We start from the raw sequence: 22,844 nt of genomic DNA on the forward strand, positions 1-22,844 counted from the left end.
TTTATTGTTTTGTTTTTTACTATGTGCCACATATGTGCACACTGTTGATTGATAAAAATGTTATTGTTATAACAATTTTATTATTTTAGTCCAAGTCAAAGTTATGTTAACTGGGTTAATATGTAACTCCAGCTAACCCTCCTTATGTGTCAATACCAATAGTCAGCTGTGACACATGCCAGTAAAGAAGTGTACACTATAGACAGCAGTGGATCATAAGTGACGTGCTGTATAACTGGCACATGTCACTAAAACAAGAGTTTTCTATTTTATTTTACCTTTTTAAAATCTGCTTTAACTGAAGTGTGATTGGTTGTTTGTGTTTTTGTTGGTCAGGTGTCTACAGAAAGCAGAGAGGACCTGATGACTGACTATTTCAGAAGTCCCGCCCCCTCAGCGTCTACCAGAGACCAAGTCACGCCCACCAGCTATGTCACGCCCACCATACAACCATCCAACCAGAGGCCAGGCCAGAGCGTGAAGCCGTCTCCACGCCAGCCTGTTGGCCAATCCCCAGCATCGGGCCAACCCGTCAATCAGAGAAACAGCCAATCGCTGAGCAGGGCGTTCAGCCTGGCCTCCGTCGATTTGCTCCGCTCCAATGGGCCGGACAGTTTCCGCGGAAACGAAGGTTCCCCTGGCCAATCGGACGTGGTGGTTCGGCGACAAGGAGGAGGAGCTAACGGGAGAGAACGGCCGCTCTCGGCTCGTCTGGTCGGACCAACCAATCAGCACGCAGACGGCAGCTTCCTGAACCCACCCATTCACCACTCGTCCTCTCTCAACCTGCAGACGGAGAGACACGGAGAGAGAGAGAGGACGAGGACTCCCTCCTCTCGTAACGGCCCCACCTCATCCTCCTCCTTCCATCAGCGAGGAGAGGTTGCCATGGTAACCCCGGTCAGGGCTGTGCCCGCCTCTCGCTTAGAAGACACCTCTGAGCACGGGGAGGGGATAAGAGACGGGCGGTCGGGTGACTCCTCCAACTTAAAGAAAGACGGAGAGAGAGCGAGGTGCGGCTCTGTGGAACGCCCTAAAAGCACGCCGTCGTCCCCCGACCCCAACAACGACCCCCAGACTGTGTGGTATGAGTACGGCTGCGTCTAAACACTGCAGCCAATGCAAGGTCTATGGGCGTGGCTGCGTCTAAATACTGAAGCTGGGGCCGATTACTGGTGCTTTATAGGCTGAATCCAAACCCTCAGAGAGAAGCCTGCTCAGTCTACACTCTTTGTACTGTGGATAAATACTGTCACTCTCTACATCTCTGTAGTTAAGCTTTGCTTTAAACACAGCATCAATTGGACATCTGTCTAAATCCTGGGATAAGCCACACACACATATCTGCGTAAAGAGGCTCAGTTTGTATTTTTGTACACGAACAACCAGATTCTACACACCTGCTGCCAATAACAGTCTCACATCAGTCTCATCAGCTGCTGGATGTGTTGGGAGTCCGCTGCAAGCTTCCTGTAGACTTGAACACTGCAACACTATTAACACGGTGACAACGCTGGAATGTATGAACCTCTGCTGTGTGGAATCATCACCATGTTTTTACTGTGATCCAGCACAAAGCCCCGAGCAGCCACCAAAGCAGTTTTTTTTTAATTATTATTATATCGTTTTCAACTGACCAGCTGATGATCCTGCTGTTGTTTTTTTTTTTTAAAGCTAGTAACTTAAAAAAAGGAAAAGTGCTCATTTGAACACATATAGATTGGAGATGAATAGAATAACACTTTAAAGGCCACAAGGAACAGAGGACAAGTGGAAGTTGTGGAGCAGAACACTAGAGACGGGCTCTGTCTATGAGCTGGAACTCTTTGACTGCTGACTGACACACACACACACACACACAGGCACACAAGCTGCTGTCTGGTCCCCTGCTTAATGTTTACCTGGATGTCACCGAGGTGCCATCTGAAGAGAAGGTGACCAGAAGCACTAGAGCGACTGAATGTATCTTCCCCCCGCCATCGAGAACAAACACTGGAAAAAACCGATGAGAGCGGAGGAAGAGGAGGAGGAGGAGGGAGAGGGTGTGTGAGGGAGCAGTGGATGTAGAGATAGAGACAAAGGAGCGACAGGACGGAGGGACAGATATAGAGACGGATGGAGTGACATGAGGACGGATAGATAAACAGGACAGAGATAGAGGGGCCTCCTCCCAGTTAAATTACAGTCTTTCTCTCCCTCCATCTTTAGATTCTGTCCCAGCATGCAACACTCTCGACACTTTACTGGAAACGCTGTTCGGCCCGAGCCAACACTAGTTTCACAAACACACACGCACACACACACACACATATATTTAATGATATATACAGACACACAGGCATTGTCCTTGAGGGGGTTGGTTGCGGCTTTTCCTAACCATTGAGCTGGACTTAATTCACACACACACACACACACACACACACACACACACACACACACACACACACACACACACTGCTGGGTCGACCGCTGTGTTTTGGTAGGCTGTACTGCTGCACGCTAAGTTAGCCAGACAGTTGTAAGCATTGCACAGCAGAGAGAGAGGAGGGCTGTGAGTTAGCTTTAGCGATACTTTCACATGAGTGAATACACCAAATGTTTGTAGATAAACACTCATTATATGTAATCATCCAAAATCATCTGCTTATCTCTAACTTGGGTGCACCACACTAGCATATCACACTGGTATATGTTACACAGTTAGTATCACATGGGTCACGGGGCAGGTGGGCGATGTAGATCAAATCTTCTATCATGGTTTTTGCTATTTAATCAAGCACAGTTGGGATGCAAGTTTAACAATGCAAATAATGCAATGCAAATTCCTCACCATGTCTTCTGGCAAATTGTTGCATTTAAAGAATATTTTATAGCATTTTGTAGTCCAAATGATGAATCGAATAATTATAATATAAATTCAGTTGCACTGCTACTGCAATAATTACGGTAGCCTAAAGGCAAATTCCAGCTTTCTCCCACACACCACAGACATGTAACTTAGATTAATAGGTAACTAAAATTGCCTGCAGGTGTGTGTATATATAGAAGTGCATTGCATTCACCGAAGACAATATAAGAACATGTCATTTTGGCTTATTGTCATCAGATGAGTCCAAAAGGGTCACTGGAATATAAGCTGTTGTTTTTCAGATTTCAGCCACTGATTTTTTTCACATGATCACATTTAAAAACGTATTAGATCAAACACAGTTAAGTGGTTAGTCAGAGCACAGTTTGTGAGCAGTTAAATATCAACCAACCCTCACATGTTCATTAAATGAAATTGATCTACTTAAAGGAGCAGTGTGTTGGATTTAGTCATATTTAGTGGTGAGGTTGCAGACTGCCAGCCAGCATATAGGAGAACCAACAGTGGCAGCAAAACACACACACACACATACACACACAAAAAAAGGAAAAGTCCCTCTCTAGAGCCAGTGTCTGTTTTTTGTCCATTCTGGGCTACTGTAGAAACACAGAGGACTAGATGCGGCTAAATTCAGCACACTGCACCTTTTTAATTGTAATAACCACAAGCTCATCCTGACCATCAGTGACTCATCACACACCACTTTGATTTTCCAGCAGTGTATTTATACTAAAGCACCACACTTTAAAGACCGTAATGATTGATTGTGAGAAAAGAAGTGATGTAAGTGAAGCGTATGTGAGAAATCGCCCAACGATCTGACAGGATATACATTTCCTGTGTCAAATATTAAAAGCATGGGGGGAAGATGCTCATCCACAAACCACATGATCACACACACACACACACGTGTAGTTTCTGTTCACTGGTGTGTGTGGGTGTGTGTGTGTGTGTTTGTGTGTGTGTGTGTGTCTACAGCAGACACTTGGATGGTTCTGCTGTCATTGTTCTCAGTTGACAGCATTTACAAATACTTGGTGTATTTACACATACTTGGAAGAGGAAGTGTAAGAGAGAAAGAGTCCCTCAGACAGACAGATGATGGACCCTGTTCACCAATCCACCTGACCTTTTTGTCTTTACTGCTGTTTGTATATAGAACCCCCCTCCCTCCCCCCCTCCCCCCCCCCCCCCCTTTACTTACCCCTTTCTCCTCTCTCAGCATCACAAACCACTGACAAAGAGCACTAGATCACCAAGGATGAAGAGCGAACACTGGAGTGGTGAAAATGAAGATTTGGGAACCATTACTAACCTTTCTGCTCACCTTTTTAAACATTTTTTTAACAAAATAAAAGCACATGCTGATATGCAAGGAGCTAAATTATTTTTACCTGTAACATTTGTACATGACGTTAGATTTTTATAAACTGGTAAAACTTTAGAAGACGTGGGAGACTTTTTAAACTGGAATTATACCATGAAAATATATGTTGATACCAAAAAAACAACAAATCTAAACCAGATGAATTCCTGTAAACTGGTAGAAAACCTGTGATCGACTGTAAAATGTTGATATTTGTACATTTATTTTGATACTTTAAAACGTTGCGGTGAGACGACGGAGCGACAGGAAGTGAAACACTGGAGGTTGATGCTGTCAGTAGTGCTGCTGTTTACCTGTTTGTGTGTTTGTGTGTTGCCTTTGTTTATGTCTGCACTTAAGGCATCTGTCTAATATTAGTTTTTGTAATGCTTCAAGACATTTCACTGTATGTGTGTGTGTGTGTGTGTGTGTATTTTATTTTGCTGATGTCAGACAAAAAAAATATGGAATTCCCAGAGGCAATTTTTCTTTTATTAAAAAATAGCTTCTTTGTATGTGTGTGTGTGTGTGTTGCATTATTAGTTATTGTCTTTCTGAAAGTGTGTGTGTGTGTGTGTGTGTTTGTGTGCATCTGCCCCCGTCAGCACACTGAGCAACCTTCACTGAATAACCGCAGCATTCATGAAAAGCGTCAAACAGCTGCAGCGAGGACAGAAGTGAAAGCAGAAGGACGTCACTGAAGTTTCCTGCTTTAACTGGAAACACTTTAACACCGTTGTTGACCGCTGTTTAAAGGCTACTAGATTGATTCAGTAGAAATTCAGGCTGATGTTATTACACCCTCTTTTTTTTTTTTTTTTGGTAATAAAAATGTTTAAATTTGAACTGCTTGTGTCTTTGTGTCAGTTAATGGGTTCATCAATACATCAACTTCAGATTACCAAAATAAATCAGGATTTTTAAATTTGATCTCAAACAAAATCTGTGAAGTCACTGTATAAAAGTCAGTGAAATACACAATGAATAGAACAGAGCTATTGTAATATTAGTAACACACATGCTGCAACAAGTGCTGTGATAAATGGATATTAGCTGATTTTCAGTGTGCACATATGTTGATTGCAGAGCAGTACGTGTTTTATTATCGGCACTATTTTAAGAACCTTTTTCTCATTTCAAGTGTTTTTATTTGTAATATAAAATAAATCCCAATGACAAGTACTGTTCATCTCATATGTACTGTTTAAGTTCATCACAACTGAATAATATTAATCAAGTAGTTGACTGGCAGTAAATGAACCAGCATGTATTTTAATTATTTTCTAAGCAAAACAAAAACAAAAAATCACTTTCCAGCATTTTAATGTGAAATATTGTGTTTTTTAGTCTTCTTTGATGGCAAATTATTTTTGAATTTTAGACTATCAACTGTAAAAATGAATTTGAATGTTATTATAAACTCTGGGAACATGTGATGGGTATTTTACATGTTTAACATTTTATTTTAATCAAGTAAATAATCACCAGATTAAACAACGATGAGAATAATCATCAGTTAGAGCTCTACAGTTCCTTTTTCAGCTCAGAAATAGCTTTACAGCATAATGTGTGTTAATGCAGCATGTTATTGGATTGTTATATGATATTGGTATTAGCCTCATATTCCATATTGATTAGGCTTTACAGTAATACCGAGTGGATCTTGTAATATGCAGCCTGATGCACTTTGTACTTTATTGTGAAAGTTAAATGCATTACTTTTATATACTGTGAACAGAGAAGTATGCAGACTAAACCTGTGTGTGTGTGTGTGTGTGTGTGTGTGTGTGTGTGTGTGTGTGTGTATGGGTGTGACAAAAACGTCAACTGCACCCTGACCAGAATATGACCCTAATCTTACCTAAGACGTTTTAGTTCTGCACCTTTCCTAACAACAGAAGAACCACGTAAACTAAACATTCAGTGGTATTTAATGATCACTCTTCCTCACTTCTATTGTTCCCACACTTTAAAACCCATCCTGTATGTCTGAAGGCAGCATGAGCACTGTGACACAAGATGATCCAGTGATGCAGATATATACACATTTGCCTTTATTTAAATGCAATGTAAATGTTCACGTACACAGCATGGTGGCAAGTTCACACAAATGCACACAAAGAAAGGGGAAGGATGAAGAACTGTGTCTGTGTGTGTGTGTGTGTGTGTGTGTGTGTGTGTGGTGATGGTGGTGGTGGTGGTGGGGGGGGGGGGGGGGCTGAAGACTAGCTAATGGGGGGCAGCTTGTCTAATTGGGGACAAATAAAGTGTCCCTGATTGGTTAAAAAAAAAGTTTTCATGATTTTTGGGGTCAGTGATGGTTATGGTTAGTGCAAGACTCCAGGAAATGAATGCAGTTCTATGGAACGTCCTAGAAACTGACCTCGAACAATGTGTGTGTGTGTGAGAGAGAGAGAGAGAAAAGAAAAAGAAAGAGTCACAGAGAAAGGGGAAGAAAGCACCTACTCTTTGTGTCTCATATGTGTCACTGGTGGGAAAAGTTGTTGCTTGAGGAAACTCACACTTCCTACTAAAGATCAAGTGACCTTTATAGAGTGAACTTTATATAAAGTCTGGTAGCAAGCATAAACCTTAACCTATTATGTACAGAAAATCATACTCTATGTGGTTATACTGACTTTTAATATTTAGTCTAACACCAATGATATAAATGGGATGGAGTAGAACAGTTTTAGCAACCTGCAACCACTGAGAACACATCTTAGTAATAGAACTCTGATACTTTGGGTATTCTCAGGCCCGTCGCAACAGGACAGGCAAACCAAGCAATTGCCTTACAGACAACGACTGGTTATGAATTGAATGCAATGACAAACTGTGTGCGCGTCCCTTTAAATGCTGTGATGGTCAATGCAGGAAAGTGCAGCGACACTGTTATCGGAATCCCCCTCAAGGGGGGGGCCCACAGTAGGTGTTAGCTCGGCTGCTGGCTCGGCGGCTAACTCGGTTGCTAGCTCGGCGGCTAACTCATCTAACGTAAATTCCGGACTATAGAGCGCACCTGATTAAAAGCCGCATGCTCTAATTTTAGAAAGAAAATCAATTTTGTACTTGTACAAGCCGCACCGGATTTTAAGCCGCAGGTGTCCCACGTTGTAATATGAGATATTAGCTAGGGTTGGTCCGATCGGCGATGCCTGACAGCCATCACGCAACCATCACCCCCTCTGACTACACACATTTAGGGCGCACTAGGCAATTGTACCGTCCGTGCCCAAGCACGTTTGCCCCCTAAAGTCCGGGTTATTTGGCTTGTGTGTTGTGAGTGCAAGTGTACCTTGCTTGAGGGAGGCAATTTTCCCGGGAATCCCGGGAAATCGACGATGTTTTAAAAGGCAACATTAGCTGAGCCCTGGTCATTTCAAGCAACACTAAATGCGAGTGAGGAGACATTATTCATATGGGTTCCCAATCCGACCATTTATTGTGTATTATTTTATCATTATTAAGGCAAAAGAACTCAATTTATGTCCATGGACATTATAATGAATAGGATATAGGCTTAATATTAGTTTGCATACAGCGTGCTGCGTGGACTTCATTACACCCGCTGCTACCACAATTTTCACATGGTAAGTTTATTGTCTGTGACTGTGACCCTCATAAAAGTAATATTTTACAAATCTGCATTATATAAGCTAACGAAATTCGTCAAAGTAAGTCATTTGGTGACTTCTAAGTCATTAAACTAAGTCTTACTTTTACTGGAGTAATCTACCTCGTTCGCACCTGTCATTATAGCCTACATCTTGTATTGGAAAACTTTCAATTAAAACTTACCTACTGAGCGAACTCTCCCGTTCTCTCCTATGAACGAGTCGGACAACAATGTGTATCAAACATGAAGCAAAGTGAAAAAATAAAGTACGTAACAACAACACCCACGAACAAAAAAAACAAACATGCATTAGCCGCACCGTAGTAAAAGCCGCAGTGATCAAAGTGTGAGAAAAAAGTAGCGGCTTATAGTCCAGAAAATACGGTACTAACTCGGCAGCTCTTTACAGTAATTTAAGCATTGCCTTGCGGCTACTCCTGACTCTCCCTGTGACTGTGGCCTCAGGTGAGAGGAGCTTTTCAGCTTTGAAGCTGATAAAGACATACATGAGATCTACCATGAGCCAAGAGAGGCTCACAGGACTGGCCGTTACGTCAATTGAGCGTGATGTTCCCCGGTCTTTGGACATGGAGGACATTGTGGTTGCCTTTGCTGAAGCCAAGGCTCGCAAACAGCAGATGTAGATATTTTGCATATTTTTTAAAGGTTAATCTTTTATGTGCGTGTGTACTTTTATCTATGTTGGACTTTATATTTAATACCGAATTTGCACTTTTTTTTTTTTTTTTTTTTAAGATTTTGTTGGCATAGACGCCTTTATTAATCAATAGATTGACAGGAAACATGGGAGAGAGAGGGGGTGACATGCAGCAAAGGACCTCCGATCGGGATTCAAACCGGAGTCGGCTGCGTATATGGCATGCGCTCTAACCACTCGACCACCTGCGGGCCCCTGACTTTGCACTTTGTTTATATGTTGATTGCAAATGTTCAAATAAAATAAGTAAATATACTATGTGTGCAGTAGCCTATATGCAACATTTGTAAGCAGTATTTGCACTGTTAAGAAATATTTTATTGATATAATGTGTGGTTGAACTTCAACAGTGTGTCTATGCTGTGGTTCCTGTAGGCTTTGGGCAGGCAGGGTGGGATGGTGAGGCGTAGGTTTTTTTGCTGTGGTCCAGGGGTGTCGGCGTCGACGGGCGGTGGTGGTGGGGGGGCCTCCAAGTCCATTTTGCTTGGGGCCCCCAAATTCCTTGAAACGGCCCTGGGTATTCTCTTATGATTCAACTCGTTTTAGACTCACTTTATTTAACAGTGACTGATGTAAAGCTGCACTAACCACTACTTATATTAACCTTTTTATATTAACTGACTATAAATGTGAAATGTGTTGCTCAAAGTGCTTTGTGGCTCTTTAATACCATCAGCCATCAGACTGTTCAACACCACAGCTCCCAGTACCTCCCACTACCACTAATGGATTGTACATGTATTGTTTATTGTATATAGTATTTGGAGATTGTTTTTATTATATATTTCATTGTATTTTGATCACTTTAAAGAATATTGTTGTGTTAATTTTGAATTAACACAACAATCCAGTTAGGGGATCAATAAAGTTCCCCTAACTGGAGGAAACCAAATTAGAGGTAAAAGGAGAGTGACTATTGGAGTTACATACACCAGGTGGCCAGAAACTTTCTCTGTACAGCTGGATATGCAAATCATTTAAAATAAGTTAGTCTCACACTCATAGTCATGATGCAAAAATATTTTAATAATTCCCCTAAAACAGAACAAATACTATTACAAGGAAAAACCAAATAACCCTGGTTCTGACTAATGACCACGGGACCAAAGGATTGACTTTATATCTCATCAGTAGATGAAGAATAAATATATTAGAAATGAAAAAAAATGTGGAGAAAAAATGATGGAGATGTAAGGTTCCACTATACACACCTTAAAGGCACACTTAGCTTTAACCTTATACTATTTGCCATATATGTATATATATATATATATATATATATATATATATATATATATATATATATATATATATATATATATATATATATATACATAACGTCTTCTTTAAGCAAGGGTAGTAAAGGTGGTAAAGGGTTTAAGGGTAGTCAGGGTAGTAATATAAGTCATTTGTGGTAAATGAAATATTCCCCTTAATGGGGAAATGTAGCAGAGTGCTCCAGTGCTCATGAACAACTCATCTTTTCCCTTTAAAACAGTGTGTAACCTTTCATGGGTGAGGGTGTTAAAAATCCCCTTGTACCACAGGGTCACACTTGGTGGGGAGGTTTGATCCATTTAAAGCAAGATGCATTTAAGAGCAATTAAAAGGAGCTTTTCAAGAAGTTTATGATGCTGGGAGATGTAATTTCCTGAAAGGCATGCCTAGGAGGAAAAAAACACCAGGGTCCTTTTTTAATTTTTCTTTTAATATCCTACTAATCATCTGAGAAATAAATGTCCGGAATCTGGAAATCAGTTTTCCCAGAAGCAAAGGAAATACGTTCCCCTATCAGAATAACATTTGATCCATAAAGGAGACAGTGAACGGTCTATTTTATGCAAGCTAACAGGAGTGATATTGAGTCTCCCTCAGTCTATTACATGTAAATTTAGCTCTGATCAGGTCTAACATACTAATATTTATCTTTATGTACCAGGTTACTCTATCCTGCAGTTCAAAGTCAGTATCTCTTCTAGAAGGTTCTAGAAGGTGTTTTTGGAACCGCAACTCCTGTGTTTTACTCTCCCAAAGAGTCAGGCATTGACTCTCTCACCCCTGCTATTTCCACTTAATTATTTTATCAGACTTCTGGCTGAATGGCTTCCTTCTTTTGTTAAAGACACAGGTCATATGATTTGAGTGCTGGAGTCCTGGACCCCCTCCCTGCATACTGCATATTATGTAAAAGTATTGTACACAAATGTTCCAGATGAGGAAGGCATTCAAGCACTTAAATACTTTTTACAATCAAGTTATATGTGCTCCAGTCCTTCAAGTCATTGCATTACTACCCCTGCTGAGACCTAGCATTACTACCTTTACTACTCTTACCTTTACCACCTTTACTACCCTTACAACCCTTGCTGAGAGAAGGTGTTATATATATGATCTCATGTCCATTTGGCAAATAGCATGTCATTATAACTGAGTGTGTATAGTTGAACCTTGCAGCTCTATAAGATATAAATCATGACCATCCTGTTGCAGCACACTTCATTGATGCAGCTCATACACTTTGTGCTCTGTGGTACATGAACATAGAGAAAGTGACTTTCCTAGAAGAAGGAGAGACTTTGATAGTTTGTTATTAAAAAGAGAATCTTATTGGATCTATTCCTTAAACACTCTGGTGCCTAATGGCTTGAATATTGACTTTGATTTAACACCCTTTCTTTGGGTCTGTGTGGAGTTCACTGACTGTAGGTGTCTTCTGTCTCCCTCTGTCTTTGTCTGTCTCTGTCCTTTACCTTTCCTACTTTTTCTTGAACAGAATTATTTTCTTTATATACACCATTTGTTATAGTTTGTTTTTCCTATATAAATGGTTTTCTAATATTTTTATTTTATACATTATTTTATATGAGATACAATCCAACCCTTATGGTCTTTAGAAACCCAGTCAGAGCTGAAGGTGTTTAGTTTTTCCTTTGCTCTGTTCTAATGTGTCCTGATAAGACTGTACTCTGGTTCTTAGTGTTAGATGTTTTTTGATACACTATATAAATCAAGCTATTGATTAAATGTGTCGTGCTTCTCTAATGTCGTCCAGTGTCAACTGTTTTCATATGAACCTGGTACTTCTCCTCCTACAGTATGTAGCTGTGCCTGAGGACAACCATGATAGAGCTCACCTATATTCTGTCTCCTGTATAATGTCTTATTGATCTGTTAGTCCATCAATACCTTAGAGACCCTGAAGAACAAACAGTGAATACAGGTTGAAGTGTCAGTGGACAATCATTTAAAAGTTTGAACATCATTGTAATTCAAGTGTAAGGGAAGGCGTGTCCTGACTTCTGACTTCTGGTGCTGTAAACACACCTATATGAACATTTAACAGTAAATAATCCAAATAACTGAAACACAAATATATTGTTGGTTTCTATTCAAGTGTTTCTGGGCGTGGGTGTTTGCTTGGGTGGTGGTGGTGGTGGTGGGACCTCAAAGTTTCCAGAACCTAAAAAACAAAATTGTAGATATCAATATTTCCATGAGCTGGAGTTGAGGTGAGATTTTTGTCAGTTATTGAACAGACAAAATTAAACGTCATTTAAATGACGCGCTGTTCCTCAACACACATCTATTTAAATGTTCACTAGATAACAGACCGCAGAGGCAGTATATAGGCGTGTGTGTGTATATAGTCTATATACTAGACACGATCATTTTCACACAGTCGGAGTGTGTGTGCGCGTGTGAGTGCGCGCGTCAGAAACAGAGACGGTCCGCGTGGAGAGAGCGGACATCAGTGTGATGCAGACCTTCAGAGAGGAGGGAGCACAGCGGTAAGAGATCCTCTACTATGTCTCATTCAAATCTAAAACAAGTGTTGGTTAAACTTGAGATGATCACAGCAGAAGCAGAGAGAGTCCTGCTGTATTTATAATTCATTACAGAGTTTATTCATTAGCATCTGAGACACTTATTGATTTTACGCACAGTTGAAGTGATTCCGGTTGAATGGGGATTATAATGGAGGCGATGGGACATGAAAACGCGCTTTTATTTTAGTAGTATTTCATAAAGTGAGATGCAGTGAGAGATTATGACATGCCAGCGCCTGTACAGTCTATTTAATACAGAAGTATTAATAATGTATCGGAACTATTAAGTGTTGTCAGCTGGCAGGCTGCGGTCAGAGAGTCTATTACACTATTATACTGTCCATCAGTGACTGCACTTCATGAATGATCATGTTTGAGAAGCTTAGGGAGAAAAAAAGCTGCAGTTCTTATTGTGGCATGTATATGGACTGTAGAGCTTCATGTAATATTCATAGAGGGTTATCATGTGTAGAAACCCTGACTGATGAAGAAGAGTGGGAGTGGCTGTTCATGTCAGGAACCTCATCTTCACCTGTTGTACCCTAACCCTAACCCTCTCCCTCCTTTAGATGTGCATCAAACTAGAAGTATAGGCCTACCTGCTGTACAAATATACTAAACTTCACTATGAACTTCTATTGAGCTCATGTTCCTATGCTGATATTATAGGAATATTATAGTTTTGCTATTGGGCATAAGAATACAAACACTTTACAATGTATCCTTACAGATAGTCCTCTTTGTGATCATTCGGGTAGTATTCAGCATGCTGCTGTAATAATGAGGAAGAGTGGGTAGCAGTGCATGTCCTGGCTGCAAGCTGGTGATGACTGCTGGTTAACCACAGCAGCTCTGTCTGCTTCACTCACTCAGTCACTCACTCACAGGATGACTGGCATAACTGATCTGAGGCTAAACACAGATATGCTTCTTAGTTTATGTTTGGCTGGACTCACGGAAGACAGGAACAGTAAGTTAGTGACTGATTAAACAAATGGATGACTGGATCTTAAAGGGTCACTTCATTCCATGGACAAAACAATCATATATTCCCACGTGTTGCCCAGTCATGCAGTGAGTGTTATTGGTTGTTATTCTGGGATCTCTACTGCAGAGATTTCTGCTGATTTCAATACAGTGGAGATGAATGGAAGCTTGCAGTGCTCAGAGTACTAATTCATTTAAGTAGGCAGACCTGAGTTCTGATCTGAAGATATGATCTGTTGAAATGTTGGATCTCAATCCTCTGACAAAGACTTTTTTTATTGGCAGGTACAATGTACTACATGACTAACATATTACTTAAACAGTTGCATATTCACATACCTGGTAGACATTGAGCAACATTAACATTTATCTGAGTTGTGCTTCTGTCCACCTGGTGAATATAAATATAGCGATCTTTCTCCTTTATGCTTTATTTTGGTTTCCGTAAACTAACCTAAAGTAACTATCTGACTGTTTTCCTGTGAAACACTCCGCTCATACACACCTTGTATGTGTGTTTTATCTGTCTGCTGTTTGGTATTTGGCAGGTAGCGTTTTCACTAACAAAAGCTGCCTGCTGGTACTGTTGGAGACAAGTTCAATGACAGGCCTGAGAGTGAACCTCACCAGGACTGTAACACAATGAGCTGAAAGATTATGCATAGTCATTTGATCAATTGTTAATATAAAAATATTGGTTAGTTTGGCTGTAAGATTGGTTGAATCCCATTTTTCCATATATGACAGTGTCCCATATATGCTGTATATATGTATGTGTTATGTATATCTTCAGTGAAGCTATATGATTGAGCATGAATGTTGTTTCTTGACCAGTCTGACCATATTCTCTTGGGTTTTCTATCACATGAAACAGAGTAGTCATGTGCACATCCATAAAACCTCCACGGGACAGTTGCTGGATACAAAAAAACAATTAAACTAGATACAAGGAGTACCTACACACTGACTTAGAAATACCATTACTTTATGTGCCACGTTTTTACCAACTACAGGCTGAAAGCTCCAGAAACAGCTAGTAAGTGGAACTTGAGTGAAGTGCAAACCCAAGTCTTTATAGCTCACCATCACATCAAGTAAAATATTCCAGATTTCTTCAGCATCATTTCATAATCGCCCCCCATTTGGCATCTCTGGAAACTTTGGAAGCTCCACTAAGATTTAAAACAAAGTTCTGTGGGTTTGAAAAAAGTTTGATTGCACAACATGAATTTGTTATGACTGACCAGCTGGTGGGTCACTGCATTTTAACATTACTCTCAGTCTTTCCAGGAGACTGTTTACTTACATGCAGGTTTTTGTTCAGTCTACCTTATGTAACAAGAACTTAAGAAGGTTAGAAACAATGCAAAATTGGGTTGTTGTCAATAAGATCTTTCTACTTCCTGTATAAAAGAGGATCAACTTAATTTTCCCATAACTAAACCTTGACTCCCTTCCTACAAAAACAGAATCATCCCTGCAGCTCTTTTAATCCAGCTTGTTTTGAGCGTCTCATCCATCACTTATAGACAGCATTATTAGACTAACACTGACCGACTCAGTTCAAGTACAATGTATTAAGATGAATGGAATGGCAGTGTTGCCCAAGGACCTCAGTACACTGAGCCGCATTAGTGCATTTACATTCACAGCAAGAGTCACACCACAGAGACAATACACTGAAAGCAAGACTTGACAACATAATAAGAAATCAAACTACAGCTAGATTATAGAAACCTCACCTCCAACCATACAAATAACTGTTGATCATAGTGTAATTACTTTCGGTATTGCTAGATAATTCAGGCACCATTTTTAGTCTCCTTACAGCCTGCCCTTGGGCCCCGGCCCAGACACTGGGCACCAGTTAGAGCGAGTGCAGTGGCCCTTTGTGTACACTAACTTCATTCATCCATGAAAAGGCCATCTCAGCGCTCTGTAGACATGAGCAGAAAGGCAGAAAGAATCAACCCTGGTTTGGTATGTCAGTGGCTTTAAAGCTAAGGCAGTAGTGCTAGACATTGAGACCAAGGACTGCCAGGGTCTCTCAAGAGGGTCTTAGGGGCCTAAAAATGGGTTCAGTGTTTCTGGTGGAACACTGAAGACTGGTGCTCAGGTCCTCAAGGTGGTTTTAGAGTCTCTAGAAGATGATGGAATTGGGTCTTTAAGGGTCCCTCTAGTGATTTAGACCCCTTTGATGACTCCTGACCCCATGGCCAAATTGGAGGTCAGTAGCCCTGGAGAGGGTCTCTGGGTTTGTTAAAAGGGATCCTGACTCCACAGTTAGTCCCCAAAGACCCAGTTCCATCATCAATCGGGTTCCAGAATCCCTGGGACCCCTAAGACCTCCACCAGGCCCAATCGTTGCCCATTGCTAGAAGCCCTCAAGGCCCCCCAGAGCTCATTCAAGGGATCGCGAAACCCCCTTGAGGACCCCTTGGATCTCCATCAGAAGTGTAAGGTGCCAGTGGCCCTGGCATGGCGGTGCTTGGGGGGTTTCAGAGGGCAGTGTGCAGTTAGTTATCTAGCTAAAAAAAAACTCTGGGAACACCTCACTTAGTACTCTGTGCGAGGGTTTAGTGGTAGCAGGTGTTTTTGGATTTAGCAGGGAACCAGCAGTAGACCTCATAGATACTAGTGCCATTACATAGTGTTGTAATGGCTCAAGCATTCTTTTATTTTCCATCACTCAGGATAGTATCAGTATTATGATCCAAAGCTGGCTTATGTAAAGCTCATATCTTATTTAGAATAACCTGGATAGACTTTCATCTTCAATAGGAGATCATTACAGATATTATTGTCTGGGATGTGGTGGTATGAGCAAGGAAACTGAGACCTGTGTGTACACCCTATCACATCTACTGCTGCTTTTCACATGATCGATTTACAAAGTATTATATGTCTTATGTCTTAAATATGTCTTTATTGTCATATCTGAAGATATTTAGAAGTAGATGATGCATATAAATAATGTGTTCAGTTGTATCCTCTTTATTGATTATATTAAAGCAATATACTGAATTACTTTGCCTTATTGCTGAGATGTAGCGCTAAGTCATCACTTTGAGAGAGGGTCGAGTGCCAACTGGGCTAAGCAAGCACAGTTTGTGGTAATTTGATTACTTGTGCATTGGGCTATGCACCACTAAATTACAATATGACCTGAAACTGAATTGACAAGGCCTTTTAAACAAGCTCTGCTTCATTACTCAGTCTTTCGCCCGTGCAATGAAAAGGGCCCTATGTTAATTAGTTTTGATACTTTTATAATGTGAGCTTATATTGTGTTCACATGGTGAATATTCCTCTATGAACTTACAAGACCTTGCTGATCACATGTGGTGGTGATTCAGAAGTCTGAAACCAGGCTAGGTTGTAAGGTCAATTGGAGCTTGACAGCAAATGTTTGCCTCAAGATATGACACTGCTTTCATAAATTATTTACTACATCAGCATTAAGCGAGACAAGAAGGGAGTTATGGACACATTTATATTGTTTCCTGATTGCCTCATATTAATAACTCTAGTATTTGGCAATTATCTTGTCATTTCCAAGTGATATATTCTTCCTCTGCTTTTAGCCTCATTATAGTGTTAAAATGTGCCCATTCTTTGTCAAATCAAGACCAATTAAATCTAGAGTGGCGTCCATGTTTTGTCCATTTAGTAGAATTTAATAAGCTACGTAAGAGAGAGGGAAATGATTTCACTAATGTAGATTGGTACTTTCAATGTTAAACATTGCTAAGATCTCTCTCATTCAGTCACACTACAGTCTTTGAATTAGTCTTAATAAAAGAAGAAGTGTGTTTTATAGCTGAGGTTTTTTCCACAATAAATAGAATGAAAGAAAAGGGAAGAGAACCATGTATAGAAACTCAAAACCCAAAGAAAATATATCACAGTGCTCTTTTGTGGGCACGTGATCTCTGGGAAATGCAGTGCAAAAACACCATAGCAATTAGTGCTCAACCTTGGAAGATTTTACAGACCACCACATACTGATTACTGGCAAGGACAACCCATATCACAGCTGTCCACACCAGTAAGTTGTTGTGATGTTTATGATCCAGTTTTAGCTCCACAACTGTGTACACTGTCAGTTTTGAATTGTTTTTGGTCCAGTGAAGAGTTTCAGCAGTTTCTGAAGATTGATAGATTTTCTTGATTGTAGATTGTTTAACCAAACTAGCAGTGCGGCTCTAGGGATGGTGATGTTAGTAGGCTAGTCTGCTGCTTTGGTCAAGAGTAAACTGAAATATCTTAACAAATAGGTCTACTGGATGAAATGTGATGGAATTCTGTATTCTTCCCTTTATTTAACTTTTCATTTTGGTCATCATCATCAGGTCAAAATTTTCATTTGTCCATTACTTGCCAAAATGACATTCCCTCCTTAACCTGAGCTATAGGCTATGTCAATGCCCAATGAAGAATGAAGAGGAAGGTGTCTTAACAACTGAATTAACAGAGCAGCTGCCAATAGTTTCTGCTTGATGTTTTGTTAAAGACAGAAACAGCTGTTCACACCGTCTGTTTAAATATCTGCCAATTTAAGGCTTTTTCAGTTATTTACTTTTAAAAACCTTTGACTGTAACTAGCCTCTGCAAAGTAAACGTACAGTAATATAATTAACTGCTACTGCAACAGGACACATTCAAACTGTCACATAATGTATTTTAAACATTTAACTATTAGATGTTGTGACAGTGTTCTTTACACCTTTACACATATCTGTCTTAACAGTTTAACCTGAAACAGTAGCCAACATATGCTAGCTCTCATATATCTGAGAGCTAGGTTGTCAAAAAGATGTTATTCCGCTAAACTAAAACACGTTTTCAGCGGTAAAGGGTTTCTTATAAATAGTCTAGATCCTTGACATCATTTATGCCATGGAGAGACACATTGCTCTTGGTGTTGCTTTGGTGTATTTGAGGAGGAAAAATTGCGACATCCCATCCTTCAGACCTGGTAGTAATCATGATTTCATCTATCTGCCTGACATAAACAGCCTATTTCATCACTTCCGTGCGAGGTGGATATTGAACTTGAAGCAGAAAGTCAAGCTAGTGCAGGAAAATGATCCAAATACTGATGCACATGCACCTATAACATCTCAGTTCAAACTCAGCAGTCACACCAAGCAGACTGTGTACAGTACGTGATGTGCAGAAACAGCCACAATAAGTTTATCTTCCATTGTCTAATGTGTTTCGGAAGGCAACAAATGATTTGAAACATAGGTCAACATGTCAGATGACGCTGTGTATTGTTTGACTGCAGGTTTTCTCTTGGTGCAAAAAGTTGAACTATTCCCAACTTTTATTTTTGGCCACACTTCGCCGCAGGTTTCCCATAGAGATGCCTGGCAGCTGGCTAACCCTAAGTCTAACCCTAACCCACAGGATGCTCTTGCTAATACCTTCCAGAGTGTAACAGCCCTTAAGATATGCAAATTGGGAGTTGTTAAATGTTGCAGAAAGGAAACAAAAGTAATTTGACACTTTCATAGCCTGAAAATATATTGACATTTAACTTAATGACACAAAACAATCACTTACAGTGTCCAGAGTCTAAAATGAATTGCATTATCTCATCAGTGGAAATCAAATTCCCAATTAGGAGTTTCCAATAATACCAATTAACACTTGATGATGCTGAATTCCAGTTTGACATCATGCTCATGTCACTAAATCTGCTCTTCCAGTCTAAACCAAATGCCTCAAACAACATACTCTGACTTTGTACATCCTTGACTGTATCAAAGAGGCACATTGAGTAGTATATTGACGTTATTGCGAGTGGCACATTCTCTAGCCTCAGAGGCAGTCGTTGGGCTGTGACGGCCGAGCACTACTGAGTGAACACACTTATCAAACAGACAAGTGAAGAGGGTGTGTGGAGATAATGTAGCATGGATTAAATAATATTTTATGTCATCTCAGAGGTCTGATCTCTCTGAGTTGCAAGGAAAAAAACACATCATTTCCGTCGATTTACCTTTACTTTAAGCCATAAAAAGAATAAATCCAGATTACCGTGGTGATCGTTTTTGTCATGAAGTGGAGGGAAATCTGATTAAGCTTGTGCGCTCCAGATCTGATCATTTCTCAGTGATACACTAACTACTAATGAATAGCCTGATGATGGTTGAGATTATGCCAATTTAAGAAGATTATGATGAGAAAGTGGATTGTTTTGAGGAAATGCATTTATGTGACTTGAATCTTTAAATGTGTTATTGTTGCAAGATTGCCAGTGATGATTACAATAATGTCAGTTTCATTAAGAATGGTTCATCTCCCACACAGATTGGCAGAGTAATCATAACCCAACATGTGTAACATCTGAAATAAATGTGTTGCATGATCGATATGATACAAGTTGATGATATAGTAGGATACATGTCGGCCTTCTCTCTGCATGTGTAGGAAATGAGTCATACCTGTTGTAAATCAGCAAGACAAGAGATAGAAGCTAATTTACTACCTGCTGGACAAAATGAAGAGGATTTCCCTGGAGGAGAGGAAGCGGGAAATATTTCATCACTTTTTTTTTTTGGTCATGAAGAATCATGAAGTGATAATATGAGAAATTAGGGTGAATAAGCAGGAACCGTGCCTAACCTCAAGCTTGTAGTCAAAATTACTCACTATCTATGCATGATCTAAACAGAAGTTCTGCTAGTGCTTTGTGGCTTATCATTTTAGACATAACAGGAAACATGGGGTGAGTGCAAGAGAGGTCCCCACCCAGAATCTAGGGTTATATTACATTTTTACATATTGTTTTAGATCTAGCATCTTAATAGCAGCTATAATCAATATTTTTGTCATGATAATATATTAAATGAAAATATGTGATATAAGAGGCAATCATTGTAGTGATGAACATATGGAGAATTATCAGCAACTCTGCAGCTCCCCTAAACTTTAAGCTTTATGGTGAGTTTTAATTCATTCATGTTGACTCCCACGGCTCTCATACTGTTGATTTTGGCTGCAGTAAGTTAAGAGAGGATTGGTAAAGATTAAAAACTAAGTTAAACAGGAGGGAATATTGGACTTACATTCATCAGGTGGACAAAAACATGACTGAATGATAATGTTACTCCTTAACTTCTGGATGTGTAAATGAGCAACTTTGCTAAGTTAGCCATATCAACTTATAAAGTTATGATACGTCAGTGTTGCGGTCACCACTTGTTTGGGCTGCGCCCAAGTGGTCAAAACAATCAGTTAATGCAGGTTTAAGCTACGATAAGGCTGAGCAGTCTTCTTTTTTGTTCTTTGTTTCTAAATTTTTGATCTGTCTCTCGTTTTGGAAGCAAAACCATGTCTGGGGTTTTGACAAAAGCCAACACATCTGTGGCTTCTAATGTCAGCATTTACAGACTGTGTGGTGTTTTTAGCTAACACTGTACTGTACTGTACGGTAGTTAACATTAAAAAACTGACTTAGTGTTAACAGAAGACATTGATTCAGCTTTAGCAGTATAAAATGGCCTGAACAGCTGTTAAATCAGTTAGAATATATGTCCATGTCTCATTAGCCAATATTAGCTGACATTGTAAAAGCTTACTAGACAATGACATTTTCAGTTTTAAGGGCCACATAGATGACTTTTCCTTTTTTTGTGCAGTGACCAGTTATGCCTTTGTGTTGTCTGTCCTCCTTGAGTGTGTCATGAATCAAACATAGCCACCAGGTGAATAAATCCAATACAACCTTTGTAGACAGACTGAGAGACACCATAGAGACGGTCCCTAGCTTCAGCATTGGGAAGGGAGGAACGTCTTCTCACTAACTTTGCTTAACAGCAGGGTTTTTAAGGATCCAAGAAATCTTGTTGACTTCAGTGTTGTCCACAAATAGGATTGTGGTGCCCGTCTGCTTTGTGGGAACTCTAGTGAAGTGCACAGCAGATATAAAAGCAACCCTCACCACAGGCATGTAATTAAATGTTGTAGCACCATATGTAAAAAGAAAGTGTGAACAAGTCTAACTGCGATGTGGCAGCAGTGAGGTTGTGTTACTTTTGTAAACTTAACTACTCATGATGGGGTGTGAATGCACTTGTCACTATACATTCCAATGGTTTAATATCATTCATATAAGACAAGGTCTACGTGACTTAAGTCGGGCTCACTGTGATGAGCTCACCATAGTGCCTGAGACCAAAGATCTGTCATCAGCTTGTGTTATTTAACTTCCCATTCCAGGAATTTAGGCATAATTGATGCTGTGAAGAGATCTGGCAAATGAAACAAAACACCAAGCATGTGGTTTGCTTCCTTGTTTACAAGTGCAAGTAATGAAAAGTGATGCTGATGTAGAGTGATCTGCTAACATTATGTCATTTCATTGCTTTTACATTTGTCTGTCACTATGAGAGTGTGAATTCTAAATTGTTACATCACTTCACTGTATTCTAAAATACATAATCGAAATGATGTAATTACAAAGGGAAGGAAGAGGGGAGGGGAGGGGTGGGAGGAGTGGAGGCTAGGAGTAAAGTAGCTGCTCCTTCACATTTAAAGGAGCCAGTTGAAGTGGTTTGGGATGCTAGATGTGTTCTGGGCATGTCCAACTGGTAGGAGACCCTGGGACAGACCCAGAACATGCTGAAGGGATTATATGTCTCTCCTGATCTGGGAATGCCTTGGGATCCCCTAGAAGGGCACTGGAGGTTGTTCCTGGGGTGAAGGATGTCTGGGTGTTATTGTTCAGCCCAATGCCACTGCAACCCGGCCCCGCAGAGAATGGATGGATGGATGGACTATTTACAAAGGGTGCTTGTCTTATAGACTTTAAAAGTGTCTCAGCCAATTCAAACCAGTAGTATCAGTTCTTCGACAGAAGACTGATTATATAATTCTAATCAAATACAGTTATATACAGTTACAGTGGAACAGTTGGAAGGAAGGATGTGGTATCAGTATGTTGCCTGTTGCAGTGACTGGACCCTCATTGGTTCCTGATTTACAACTTGCTACTGTTGCCACAGTTACTGCTGTCATGGTAACTGATCACTGAGCAGGAATGGTGTTCCAGCAGCCTCGGGGAAATAAGTTAAGGCACTGATCACAAGGTAATTTGTTAACTTATTGATCCTAGTGTCAAGAGCATTGATTCTGTTGAGAGTTATGCTCAGAGTCTGATTTCTTTACCGGGAGACCTGGACCCCTGTACAGAGATTGGACATATCACACTGTGGCTATCAAGTGCTAGAAGTCATGTCTCTTTTTATACAATACACACACTATCACATGTATGGTTATGGTAAAAGAAAGATAATGGGTACAATTAATAACAAAGTGAACAGTCATTTCAGGCCTGTGACAGAACATAAAAATCTTCACCTTCACTTTCCACCTCCCTACGTCAAAGGACAGGCTACTTCCTGCACTGGCACTGAACGTTGGCATTGGACATTAATCGCATGGTGCTG

At 40.2% G+C, this 22,844-nt stretch overlaps 1 protein-coding gene across 1 annotated transcript in view; it reads left to right on the forward strand.

Annotated features, from left to right (window-relative positions):
- ccdc88c (coiled-coil domain containing 88C) overlaps window positions 1–5,081 on the forward strand; it is a 47,557-nt gene extending 42,476 nt beyond the window's left edge. The window contains exon 31 of the mRNA XM_053335342.1: window positions 337–5,081. Coding sequence (XP_053191317.1) covers window positions 337–1,107 — 771 coding nt within the window. The 3' untranslated portion in view covers window positions 1,108–5,081. The remainder of the gene's footprint in view (window positions 1–336) is intronic.
- Window positions 5,082–22,844: the final 17,763 nt, after the last annotated feature.

This window comes from Scomber japonicus, chromosome 16 (genome assembly GCF_027409825.1).
Source record: "Scomber japonicus isolate fScoJap1 chromosome 16, fScoJap1.pri, whole genome shotgun sequence".
NCBI classification, from domain to species: domain Eukaryota; kingdom Metazoa; phylum Chordata; class Actinopteri; order Scombriformes; family Scombridae; genus Scomber; species Scomber japonicus.